The 13,266-nt window shown below is 42.1% G+C and overlaps 1 protein-coding gene across 5 annotated transcripts in view; it reads right to left on the bottom strand.

Annotated features, from left to right (window-relative positions):
* Window positions 1-13,266, bottom strand: part of PHACTR1 (phosphatase and actin regulator 1) — a 551,052-nt gene that overhangs the window by 499,474 nt on the left and 38,312 nt on the right. For all 5 annotated transcript variants that reach the window (XM_060023625.1, XM_060023628.2, XM_060023623.1 and 2 more), the window contains exon 3: window positions 5,990-6,136. In XM_060023625.1, coding sequence (XP_059879608.1) covers window positions 5,990-6,136 — 147 coding nt within the window. The remainder of the gene's footprint in view (window positions 1-5,989; window positions 6,137-13,266) is intronic.

The following is a 13,266-nucleotide window of genomic DNA, read 5'->3' as shown; positions in this document are numbered from 1 at the left end:
ATATGCCTGTGAAGAAAAAGGAAACAAAGTTCTTTGTAGTTCATGGTCAAGTTTCACAGACAGTGCCTAGAAGTTAGGATTCTTCAATTTGTGAATTCCAAAAGGGTACATTGCAGCTTGATTGAATCTTGCCATTTAGCTAGTCTGCATACATATTTCCCTTCCCTGGTAATTTAAAAGGAAACTATAGATCTTATAGGTATACTCATTTCATTTTAATTATGAAAGAACAGGCTACGAGCCTTAAAATGCCAATTGGGAACCGGGTTAATATTTAGTTTCCTGACTTTCCATGTATTGCTAAGCTTTCTCTAATACCCTATTCAACCACACAGCAAACACTTACGGAGCATCAACTGCGTTAAAGACTCTAATCCCTGAATACTCAAATTTAAAACATTTTGATTAATATGGTACATATAAATGTGCCTTCTGGCAATTCTTAGTTATTATTAATAATTTATTTTAAATTACTATAATATATATTAATTATTCTTTTAATCAAACTTATTTTTATAACTTAGCTTTGATCAGATATTTTAATTCTTATTGTAATTATGCTAGTCTATATGTTTTATACCATAAATTAGACTATACATAAAATCAGTGGCATAGTATGTATCCATTAGCACAGCCAGAGTTAGAAGGGCCAATTATTCACACAATTTTTTTAGATTGGATGGGACTTTCGAGATTTAAAAATCTAGAGCTGAGTGAATCAAACCCACAAAGGTTAAATGACTTGCCTACGGTCTTAGAGGAAGAGATTAGAATCAGTTCTTCTGACTCCTGATTCTTATTTTTTATATAAGACACACCTCCATCGTCTTCCATGAAATTAGAGTATATGGGCATATACAGTCAAACCAAACAAGAAACTTAGCATTTAGTGATAATAGTAAATACAATACTTAGATCTTAAAAAAAATTTTTTAACAGTGCCCAGATCAAAAGATCCTAAGAAAATTGAACCATGCAACTCAGATTTCATGTTTTAGTTATGTCATAAATGCATGAATTGTTGTTGAAACAATGACATCATAAGCAGACAAGTTAAACATTCACGGCAAAGGGTTTCCTGTTTTCTCTTGGTGTTAATTACTCACTTTTCTGTACCTCGTGTATATTATTTATGTTATCTGGAGTGGTCTTCATTAGTACCACCTTAATGCATGACATAGTGAGATTATCGGGTTAGCTAACTTTTCCAATGACACAGAAGGAGGACAAACCTTCAGAGAGCCCCACAATAGAGGCTCCTGGTCAGCTACATGGTCAGCTACTTGGATTCTGGCTACTGAAAGCTAGAAGCAATACTTTAAAGGAGATTTGGGGTCCACCATATAAAAGCCAGACCCACATGCTCTGCCTTCAATTTGAAATCAGTAACAAAAATATTGTGAGGGATACATGCATAGGCATTCCTCAGCGAAAGAGTGAAGGAGAATGTTTACCAAGACCTTCAGATTGGTTCAGCATGACAATATTCACAATTTCTTCTAGAGACAGTCCTCATCACTAAATGACAATAGCACATTCTGAGATGTCACTTCTCAATATCAGGACTTTTATAATTTAGCTAAGGGATAAAGGTCTTCCTCCTCAAGAGAGGTAGAAAAGGGATCTCAGTTTAAAACTTAATATGACTGACCCAGCCATTCTTAAAAGTAGCCAGAGAGGGGGCTTCCCTGGTGGCGCGGTGGTTGAGAGGCCGCCTGCCGATGCACGGGACACGGGTTCGTGCCCCGGTCCGGGAAGATCCCACATGCCGCGGAGCGGCCACAACAGTGAGACGCCTGCGTACCGCAAAAAAAAAAGTAGCCAGAGGAAAGCCACTTCTGACTGCAATTTTCTTCTAGGCCTGAAAGAGTGGAGGAGACCAATGGGAGTCAGAAACAAATACCTCTGGCTAACGTCAGGGACAAAAACAGATCTCAGCCTTCCGAAGAGGGTAAGTATTCTGGGGTTGACCACGCTATTAATTCAAAGTCTCCTCCATACACACAAAGCAATTCTGAAATGTCAACAAAGGTTAAACATACACATGATTAGAGAAGTACTTACTCTTCTCAACAGTGCAAAATATTGGTTTTGTGTTTTAAACAATCCTATATCATCCTAGGACTAGCTTTCCTTCTTTTGACATCCCTTTAAGAACTTTTAGATGTGCTTAAATCTTCTATGTATCACAACACTTTCATTCGTTTTGCTGTGTAATTATGGAGAACCTTTCTGTTTCAGTACCTTCTATGTATCAAATATTCTTCTATATACTGTTAAAGTAAAAATAAATAGAATAAACTAGCCCATGGGGAAATACTTGCTAGATGAGCTGCAAATCTACATTGCATTCACTTCAATGCGGTGAATGAACGACCTCATGAGGCAGGGTAAGGTCTTATGAGCTAAATGCCAGTGATGTTCATTACGGAGTGAGAACACAATTAGAAACACTTGCTACGAATAGTGTGCACACACTCTTCTGTTACACGATGTCCTTTTAACACATTTAAATTTCTCAGGAAAAAAAAACTTCTTCCAGTGTTTTAAATGAGATCTAACGTGTCTGAGTAACTTTGAGCAAATATGTTGGCTTCATTCTCTCTAGCATGTATACTATCTTCAGCAAACAATCAACTATCAATGTTTGCATATACTGAATGCTAAATAGAAGGTAAAAAGCCTACAAAAGAGGCTCGTTTCGAAAAATGAAGTCATGGTTCAGAAAAAAATTGTGTTCTCTACTCTCTCAATTTAGACTGAACCTTGAAATTAGCATCTTCATAAAGTGATGATAGACCCACATTTTGCTGCTATTCTTTGACGGACTTGGGACTGTAGGATTATATGCTTCACTCAAGCTGTGGAGTTACTTCTGAAATGATATTAATAAGTACCATCAGGGACAGGGTGTAGTTGAAGGAATGCTTAAGTATTGAATCAATATTCAAAATGCTCAGTCCACTTTATCTGGCAAGTGTACACATTAGTTTTAAGGGAGTTGGTCCCCAGATGATTTCATGATATCATGATTTCCAAGTAAAATGAATATGTGTACATTTATTTCCTCGAAGCATTACTAAACCTCTCAAATATTAAACATGGGCTTATATAAAATGAGTGGGTGTGAGAAAGGGAATGCTAAACATAAATAGTTTAAACCAATAAAGAATTTCTCTGGAAAGAATAAAGAGTAAGTGACTAGGGGTAGGAGAGGAGCGGGAAGAAAGGGCAGATGAAAGCTTCCTTGCTTAATCCGTTTATAAATTGTTGTTAAGAGACAAACAAAATTCTCTCTATGCCCAAATTATGTAATTTATCCAGAGTATGCAGGCTTCTCTCTTCAGCAATGCTGATAACGACGCTAATAGTTTAATTGCAAGTTGCTGCTCAAGGAGATAAACAAGGCTGTTTGCTTTTTAAACCGGGGGTTACAATTACTTTTAAACGCGAGGGAAAGGCACATCTGCGAGTAGATCTTACTATGTCAGAAAAGCAGCCCGAAGCCAGCTGGAAAATCAACAAAGCCCCAGGAGTGAGCTGCCGGCACAAAATTAGAGCAAAACCTCCCGATGTGAGCAGTGGAGCAGTGGGCGTGAGGCGTAGTAAACAGGCGGCAAACGTAGGTGGGCAGGGATAGAAAAGTTTTCGGTGGCCAGACCGTGCGCGTTTTCCCTGGGATTCCATCACAGAGAGGGACTGAGCACCCCTCCCTCTGCTGTCGGGCTCACAGTCACACCTCTCACCCAGCCCTTGGCTTCAGCACCACCGAGAGGACAGCTCCCCTAGTCGCAGAGCAGAACCCTCAACAACTGCCCTCCTCCGTCCTTGAGAAACATCCTCTCCCACCGCATTCCTCTTTCTTGCTGCTGTCTTTCTTGACACTGTGCTTTTAAGGCTACTCTAAGGAACTTATTCATAAGGGACTGGGAGCTCGTTTGGCTTGTTTATTTCCAGATGGAAGGGAGACAAGTCTTGTCTGAAAAGTCCAATCTTTTCATTGGCCTCCAGAGCAATTTACGCAGGATAAAAGACTGCAAGTCACTGGCTTTAATCTGGTGGCAAAAGGGTTCAGCCTAACTCAACAGTAGCAGAAACTTGAAACTCTTTTTTAGTGCTTTATTTTATTATTTTGTTGTAAAAGCACCAGTAGTAGGTAAACAACCTTATTAACTGCCTCTTAAGCCCCTTTCCTTCTCTGCCAAGCCAAAGACACCAAGGGAATATACCAGAGTTTGATAGCAAAGGAATAATTCTTAATTTCTCTGGGTCAGAAAACAATCTCAATCCTAAAAGGAACTCTTCTCAGTCCTTTCCAAGACCCCTCACATCATATTCTGAACCTGGAACATACAAGTGAAGGATTAATAGTTCCAAACGGAGACCATAGGCTACTACAGCCTGCCACAAAAACTGTCAAAGCCTCCTCCAATAAAGTCCTCTTTCTCCAGTGCCAAATCCAGAGGCAAACATTTCAGGGGTGACGAGAAAACACAGGGTTAAAAAAATCAAAATCATCGAGACAGGAAAATTACACTCCAAAGAACTTGGCTACTTCGGCACATTCAGTTACCATCCTATCGGTCATAAAATATGGTTCCTTAGCCAACACATCTTGTTTCTTTATGCAGAGTTTTCTCTGTTGTTCAAACTTCTCAATAATGTGTAAAATAGTCATTATCTGAAGTTTCTCTTTGTTCCAGCACGCACACACACACACACACACACACACACACACACACACACACACACTTTGTTTGATTCAGTTCCATTTTCAAGGGCTGAGTTTCCTAAAGAAAAAGGTATTGATATCATGTTCTTTTTAAACTTATTTTGAAGGAGGATCTTCAGGAAATGCCCTCACTCTTTTTGCACTGGAGTTGCGAGAATACCAAGGGATTCTAGAAAGGAAGAGACACAAGCTTGGAGGGAGAGACTTAGCAGTCTTTCAGAAAAGGCAGCCCCGTGAAGTTAGTAGCGAACAACTTCCTCTGGGTGATAGTGACCATCTACTAGTAACAGGAGGTGAGGTCTGCCTGTGAATCCGGAGCTGCAGCAGCAGTGGAGACAGCGGACACTGGGTGCTTCCTTTCAGGTAACCCTGACAGCTCTCAGTTTGACTCCCTGAATCCCTCAGTCTTCTCTGTGGCTCATTTCTTCCTTCTTTCTTTCTCCCTCCCTTCCTTTTCCTTCCTCCCTCTCTCCGGCCCTCTCTCCTTCCCTTCCTTCCTCCGTCCTCCTCTCTTCTCCTTCCCCCTTCTTTCCCTCCCTCCTCCACGTCAGTTACCCTTTTCACTTAATTCCATCTGGGCCACTTTGGGCACCAGTTCCAGTGACAGCTTCCTATCATCACCCCATATGCATCCTATAGACCATACTATTATTATCATCACTACGGTTGCTTGCCAAGTGCTTGGTCCCGTTCCCAGCTGTGATCCCCGCCCCGCCCCTCCTCACTCCAAAACCGCAGCAGGCGTGTATCAACCCGGCAAAATCACCAGAGTCTGAACGTCACCAACAAGTTCCACCCTGTAGTAGCCCCACCAGCAAACCACACCAGCGGAGCCTTGCCAAACCCTCTGCCCACAGCAGGTGGAGCATCCCGACCCAGCTCTGGGCTACGCCTACGATCATTGTTATCAGTGACAACACATCCTTCGCTTCAAGGAAGGGGAAAGCCCGCGTGCGACTCCCCGGCGGAGGCAGGGCTCCACGCACTACCCTCCCCCACCTGCTCAACACACACACACACACAGACACACACACACACACACACAAATACACACATACACACACACCTCCTTACTCGGCACACAAAGAGAGCGAGCGAGCGAGCGCCAGGGACCGGGCTGGGTAGGAAGTGGGGCGCAGGGGAGGGCACGGCCGGGAGGGGGAGGGGGACCACAGGAGGGGCTGGGGGCCGAGCCAGCCGGGGAGGAGGGAAGGAAGCGGCGTGGCGGAGAGAGCAAGGCAAGAGCTTCGTCCTCACCTGCCCCCAGGGTGAAGGAGATCCTGGCCTCCGCGAGGTACGGAGTGTCGCTCTTGGAGCGGACTCTTCTGATGGGCCGCCGGTCTATATCGTCCTCCGAAGATGCCGCCATTAATGTGGGAGGCAGAAGCAGGGTCGCCCGGCGAGCTGAGGGAGGAGATGGAGAGAGACGGAGGGAGGCGGAAAAAGGGGGGGAGGGGAAGGAAGAGGCTCACCCGCAGGGCAAGGGGGAGGGCAGAGGGGGATGGGAGAGGAAGGGAAAGGGGGCGGGGAGGGAGGGGGGAAGAGAGGGGAAAGGAGAGAAGAGGGAGAGAGAAAGAAAGAGAGCAAAGGAGAGAAAAGGGTGAGGGGAGAGAAAGAAAACCCGTTAAGGATTTGTGGACTGGAGCAGGGATCGGCCCAGGCCCGGCTTGTGCTCAGGGCTCCCCCTCATTGCACTCAGCCACAGGGCCAACGGGCCAGTGCCCCGGACGGACACCCCGCCTCCTGCCTGCAGCCCCAGTTCTCAGCTCTTGGCACAGGTAGGCTAATGCGAAAGGGAGGACTCCAAAGCAAGGATGCCCAGTCAGCACTGTGCCCTCTCCCGCCAAATGCACTTACTCCGCTTGCTTTTCAAGTGCACACGAGGGTCTCCTTAACCCACAGGATTCTCTGGGCTGAGGATGCCCGACCAGATAGCCCAGCTTCAGCTTTCCTTGCGTGAGTTATTATTCCTGGGGTGCGAGCCTAGGCCCAGCTGCTCATGGAAGAGAGCACGCTATATCGAGTACCCCTCTGCTCCCTCTTCCCCAACCTGGAGCTCAAATAGAGATGGAACCAGATCTGGACTCCCTGAAAGCTCTCTTGCAGGCCCCCGTTGAGCCCTAGAGGTGGAGGACAGAGGGAAAGTGTATATAACTTTGGGGGCAGTTTGGCAGTAAAGTTTCTAGAGTTGATATTCTGAATGTAGACTAGACATATTCATGCAGAATTGAGTGGCTTTCTTACCACCACGGGTTTCTAGGATACGTTTATCTCTACGGAAGTACCCATTCGGCTTTTTATTTGGCGATTTAGAGCATGAATAATAGTCTTTGGATTGGACCTGTAATCTCTATAACTCTCTACCATTGTTTCTGAAGGAGAGGGTGAAGATCAAGGGCACCTTACATTTCTTTGAATGTTTGCACTGCAACCTTCCCATGTTACACAGCAGCCAAACCTAGAAAGGTTTCTGGAGTGTGAGTCACAATGGTTCGCTGCCCCTACTGAACCTATTGATGGGCTGAACTCTTTGATGTCTGTCTTCCGGCAGCTTCAGTCACGTCTTCTTGTGGCCCGATGTTGCCACATTTCTTTCTAATGAGAGCCCACCTGGAGTACACAGATAAATGTTACCTTGATTCCCTCCCTGCTGCAAAGGAAATCTCAGTGTCAATTCATGCCCTTCAATCTCAGAGGATGAAGTACTGCTTCAGCTCTGCAAGACTTCCCTCTCCATTTCACCTGTCGTTTCTAATTCTCACCCTGTATCCTTGCGCCCGCCCTAGAATCTTCAGTCTCTTTACGCTGGTCTCTTACTTCACACATAGGTAGTAACTCTCCAACTGCCCTAGCCTTGCGGCTTCCTCAATCTCTGCCATACTATTTCTCTCCCATTCTGTTTACCCTTCCTGTGGAACGCTTGGCCCCATAGGCTTCATTTTTTCACTCTTAATCCCCTCCTTGCATCCCTACCACTACTTTTTATCCCCACCACTCAGTCAAAGTTACTTTAAAGGTCATCAACATCCTCTCAACAGTTAAGTCCATTTCTTTCTTGAGTAATCTATCCTTCTTGAAATAATCTCCTCCTTTGGCCTCCCTGTACTAGACTAACTTCCTAATCACTAGATTTCTAATAGCCGGTTCCCTGCGTGTTAATTTGAAAATGCATATCCTGGCATTCAGGGCCCTTTATGACCTGACTTCCATCTGGCTTTCCAAATTCATCTCATTATTTCCCTACAGTCTGTTCAGAGTTGTCCAAACAAGGCTGACTCATTTCTGCATCTGTACATTTCCTTGTTTTGTACACCACGAATTTCTTCCCCATCAACTTTCCATGTTCTCCCTCAGGAATGTGAGATAACTGACCCACTAGTCTGTGGCATGAATCCAGTACATAGTAAATGCTCAATAGATATTCTTTTAATACAAAAAAGAGAGGAGAGGGAGAAAGCAAGGGAGCAAGGAAGGAGAGAATGGGAAAAAAAGGAGTGAAGGAGGGTTATGTAACTAATGAGTAAATGAGTAGCTAAATTGGGGACCAAATCCATGCCTGACCTCAAATCCTGTCTTTAACCAGTACATTGATTTGCTAAGTAGATATATTTGGTTGACTATCCATATTTTAAATTCATTTTCTATGATACTTGCCTCCTTATTATTTCCCATTTATCTCTGTTAAACATAGATTAAAAATGGATGCCTCCTATCCCAGGAGGAACAACAGGGGTATTGGCTCATCAAATGAACCATGAAGGTTAATGCTTTTCGATGATTAATCAGGCTGCAAACCAATGTGATTTTAACATTTAGGTGCAAGCTCTTAAGGACGTGCAAAAGTAGGGAAATAAACTCCAACAGTTCTGCATACTGTATAAACTATACCTCTCTTTGAATTAATGCAGTGCTATCTGATTGTTCAAATTGTTTGGGATTCCCCAACCCGTTGTATTTTCATTCATCAGCCAAGTCTTTAAAAAAAAAAAAACAATAAAGTCATCTGAAGGAATACCTAGTCTTAGCTTTCTCTGTTTCTTTGATGTTAGATAAGAATGGTTCTTCACATAGAGAAATAAATATTTGAATTTCTGTTTCTTATTCATTCAACATTTTAGAGGATTAGGAACTAATAATGCTACAATTTTAGGTTTACCTCTCTTCAAAAGAGTTTAAATGTACTTTCATATTATCTCTTTCATATGGACTATTACTATTGAAATAATTCTAGATATATTTTTTCAAAAGAGACATAAAAATACTACAGTTATCCCCATGTTCTTGAATTATCTTATGATATTTTCATTTCTATTACCTTCCAGTTTTTTCGCTTCCATAATTTACTGTCTTCTTTGTCTCATCTAAGTTTTCCCATTATCTTTTCACTTTGCCTCTCTTTTTCTCTCCCATATTTCTTAGTTTTTTATAATTCCCCTACAAAGTCAGTCCCAGATCATGTATCTCACTCTTATCCTGTATGAAGGATTCACTCCTTTATGAAGTTCTTACTCTTGTGGGCTTGTCCCAATGTTTCCACATTCTTTATTCTTGGATTCCTTTCATATATATGACCTTTCATCATAAAATATCGGACTAAGTAACATCAGGGGAAGAGCCCTGGGGTGGGAATCAGGGCTGGTGGAGGCTGCTTCCAGTCCTACCACTACCTCACCAAGTACCACTGGGTAAGTGACCCTGTCCCCTCAGCTAGAGAAGTGCAACCTCTGGCACAAAAGCAGACACATAGGTTGTAGGAACAGAATAGAGCACCCAGAAATGAACCCACGCTTATACGGTCAATGAATCCATGACAGCAGAGGCAAGAATACACAATGGGGAAAAGACAGCCTCTTTAATCAGTGGTGTTGGGAAAACTGGACAGCTACCTGCAAAAGAATCAAACTGGACTACTTTCTCACACCATATACAAAAACAAAAAGCAAAACCCAAAAAACTCCAAATGGACTTAAGACCTGAAACCATAAAACTCCTAGAAGAAAACATAGGAAGTATGCCCACTGACAACAGTCTTAGCAATATTTTTTTGATATGTCTCCTGAGGCAAGGGAAACAAAAGCAAAAATAAACATATGGGACAGCACCAAACTGAAAAGCTTTTGCACAGTGAAGGAAACTATCAACAAAATGAAAAGGCTGCCTACTGAATGGGAGAAGATATTTGCAAATGATATATCTGATAAAGAATTAATATCCCAAATATACAAAGCACTCATACAACTCAACATAAATAAATAATCAACTCGATTAAAAAATGAGCAGAGGATGTAAAACAGACATTCTTTCAAAGAAGACAAATGTCCAGCAGGCCCATAAAAAGATGCCCAATATCACCAGTCATTAGGGAAATGCAAGTTGAAACCACAGTGGGATGTCACTTCATGCCTGTCAGAATGGCTTTTATTGGGGAGATAACAAATAGCAGGTGTTGTCAAGGATGCGGAAAACCGTGTGGAGGTTCCTCAGAAAGTTGGAAATAGAACTACCGTGCAATACAGCAATTCTACTCCTGGGTATTTGTCCAAAGTAAACAAAAATGTGGATCTGAGAAATGTCCAACTTTATGTTCACTGCAGCACTGTTTACAGTGTCAAGGATGTGGAAACAACCTGGGTGCCCATCAATGGATGAATGGATAGAGAAAATGTGGTATATATATTCAGTGGAATATTACTCAACCATAAAAAAAGAATGAGGTCTTGCCATTTGTGACAACGTGGATGGACCTGGATGGGATGGAGGACAGATACCATGTGATCACACTTATATGAAGAACAAATGAACAAACATAACAAAATGGAAGTGGAGTTGTAGACGCTGAGAATAGACTGGTGGTTGCTGGGAGAAGGGATTGGGGAGTGAGAGAAATGGGTGAGGGATATTAAGAGGTATAAACTTCCAGTCACAAAATAAATGAATCAGGGGTAAGATATGTACATTGTGGGGATTATAGTAAGTATGTACTATCTTTGTATGGTGACATATTGTAACTAGACTTATCAACAGTGACCAATTTGAAATGTATAGAAATATGGAATCACTATGTCATGCACCAGGAACTAACATAGTGTTGTAGGTTAATTATACTTCAAAAATAAACAAACAAATGAACTCATAGAAAAAGAGATCAGATTTGTGGTTACCAGAGGTGGGAGTGGGATGGGGAATTGGATGAAGGTGGTCAAATGGTACACACTTCAGGTTATAAGATAAATAAGTACTAGGGATGTAATATACCACAGGATAAAAATGATTAACATTGCTGTATCTCATATATGAAAGTTGATAAGAAGTATGTGCTAAGAGTTCTCGTCACAAGGTAAAATATATTTCTTTTTACTTTGTATCCATATGAGATGATGGATGTTCACTAAACTTATTGTGGTCATCGTTTCATGATGTATGTAAGTCAAATCATTATGCTGTGCACCTTAAACTTATACAGTGCTGTATATATCTCAATAAAACTGGTAGGAAAAAAATGTGAGCATCAGACAACGTGACCTTAAGGCCCTACCGAACTCTAATACTCTATAAGTATTTACAGCTATTCTTGTATCTCTACTTCTTTCCATAAATATCCATGGCATATTTTGTCTCTTAATCTAAGAAAATACATTGTTCCTTTGATTTGTAACCAATTATATTTAGGAAACCACATGGTATCCATACTTCTCTCAAGTGATTTCATATTGTTCAACTCTGTTTTATGTAACTATACATCCTTTAGAATCTGTTTCTTTTTCCTCATACTGTTTGCATCAGGTGGCAACACCCATATGATTGTTGGTGGTTTGCGTGTGTATGGATGTGTGGATGTGGGTGTGTGTATAGAAGGGATTGAATTCAACCATGACCTCAACAACTTCCAAATACAGTGGGTTTTTTTGTTTGTTTGTTTTTATTTTCTAAGATTGCTCTTTTTGAATGTGATTGCTGACTCAGGATAAGGGCCATTTTTGTTTCTTTCTGTTTTCTTTTTTTTCCTAAAGCCAGTCAATATTTTAACACTAAAGACACTTATATGCATGTTATATCCAGAGCTAGAGTCAGAAAAAGAGAGGCAGCACAATAAGGGGCTCAAAAAATAACATTTTATACATCCATCACCGGCATGGAAGAGGATGCAGATGGGGAGGGGAGGAAGAAAGAAGAGTGTAATATTTCATCCTGACTAACTCTTCAGGTGAGAAGCTTATCCTTTAAAAATATTACTCAGGGCTTCCCTGGTGGCACAGTGGTTGAGAGTCCGCCTGCCAATGCAGGGGACATGGGTTCGTGCCCCGGTCCGGGAAGATCCCACATGCCGCGGAGCGGCTGGGCCCGTAAGCCATGGCCGCTGAGCCTGCGCGTCCGGAGCCTGTGCTCTGCAACGGGAGAGGCCACAGCAGTGAGAGGCCCGTGTACCACAAAAAAATAAAAAATAAAAATAAAAATGTTACTGAAAGTGTGCTTCTAGGATACCTCTACATCAATATCACTTGGAATACTTGTTAAAATGTACATTTTTCAGGCTCCCAACCTGGATCTATGGGATTCTGAGGGGATAAGACCCGGGTACCTAGATTTGCAAAATATTCTTAACTATGTCCACTCTCATCACTTGTGTTCAATATTATACTGGAGGTCTTGGCCAGGGCAATAAAGTACGTAAAAGAAATTAAAAAGTATCATAACTGGAGAGCAAAAATACAATAAAATTGTGATTAGACATCTATGTTATGATTGTATATGTGCATAATCCGTAAGGATCTAGACTATTATAGACAGTGAACCTGACAGCACCACTGGATATAACAGCAGTATGAAATAATGATTTGTTTCTATATACTAGCAAAATAGAACATGTAATTTTAAAAGGACCATTTACAGTAGCATCAAAACCATCAAATATCTGTGAATAAATCTAACAGTTGGTGAGCAAGACTTCTACATGAAAACCTACAAAAAAATTCCCGAAGGAAATTAACAAGACCTAAGTAAGTGGGGAGTGGGGTGAATATACCATGCTCATGCTCACGGACTGAAAGACCCACTAGTGTTAAGGCATCAGTCTCTTCAAATTGATCTATAGAGTCAATGAAACTCCAGTCAAAATCCCAGGTTTTTTTTTTTTTTTTTTTTTTTGCGGTATGCGGGCTTCTCACTGTTGTGGCCTCTCCCGTTGCGGAGCACAGGCTCCGGATGCGCAGGCTCGGCGGCCATGGCTCACGGGCCCAGCCGCTCCGCGGCATGTGGGATCTTCCCGGAACGGGGCACGAACCCGTGTCCCCTGCATCGGCAGGCGGACTCTCAACCACTGCGCCACCAGGGAAGCCCCCAGCCTTTTTTTTTTCTTTCAATTTGACAAGCTGATTTTAAAATATATATGAAAATGCAAAGGGCCAAGACTAGTCAGGAAAATCTTGACAAATTAAAAAATAACTGGACTATTTATAGTAGAAGATACCAAGACATTATAAAGGTATAGAATTCAAAAACAAAGTAAGATACAGTAGTCCCCCCTTATCTGTGGT

Source organism: Delphinus delphis, chromosome 10 (assembly GCF_949987515.2).
Source record: "Delphinus delphis chromosome 10, mDelDel1.2, whole genome shotgun sequence".
In the NCBI taxonomy this organism is placed as follows: Eukaryota; Metazoa; Chordata; class Mammalia; order Artiodactyla; family Delphinidae; genus Delphinus; species Delphinus delphis.
This window is presented reverse-complemented; position numbering and strand designations above follow the sequence as displayed.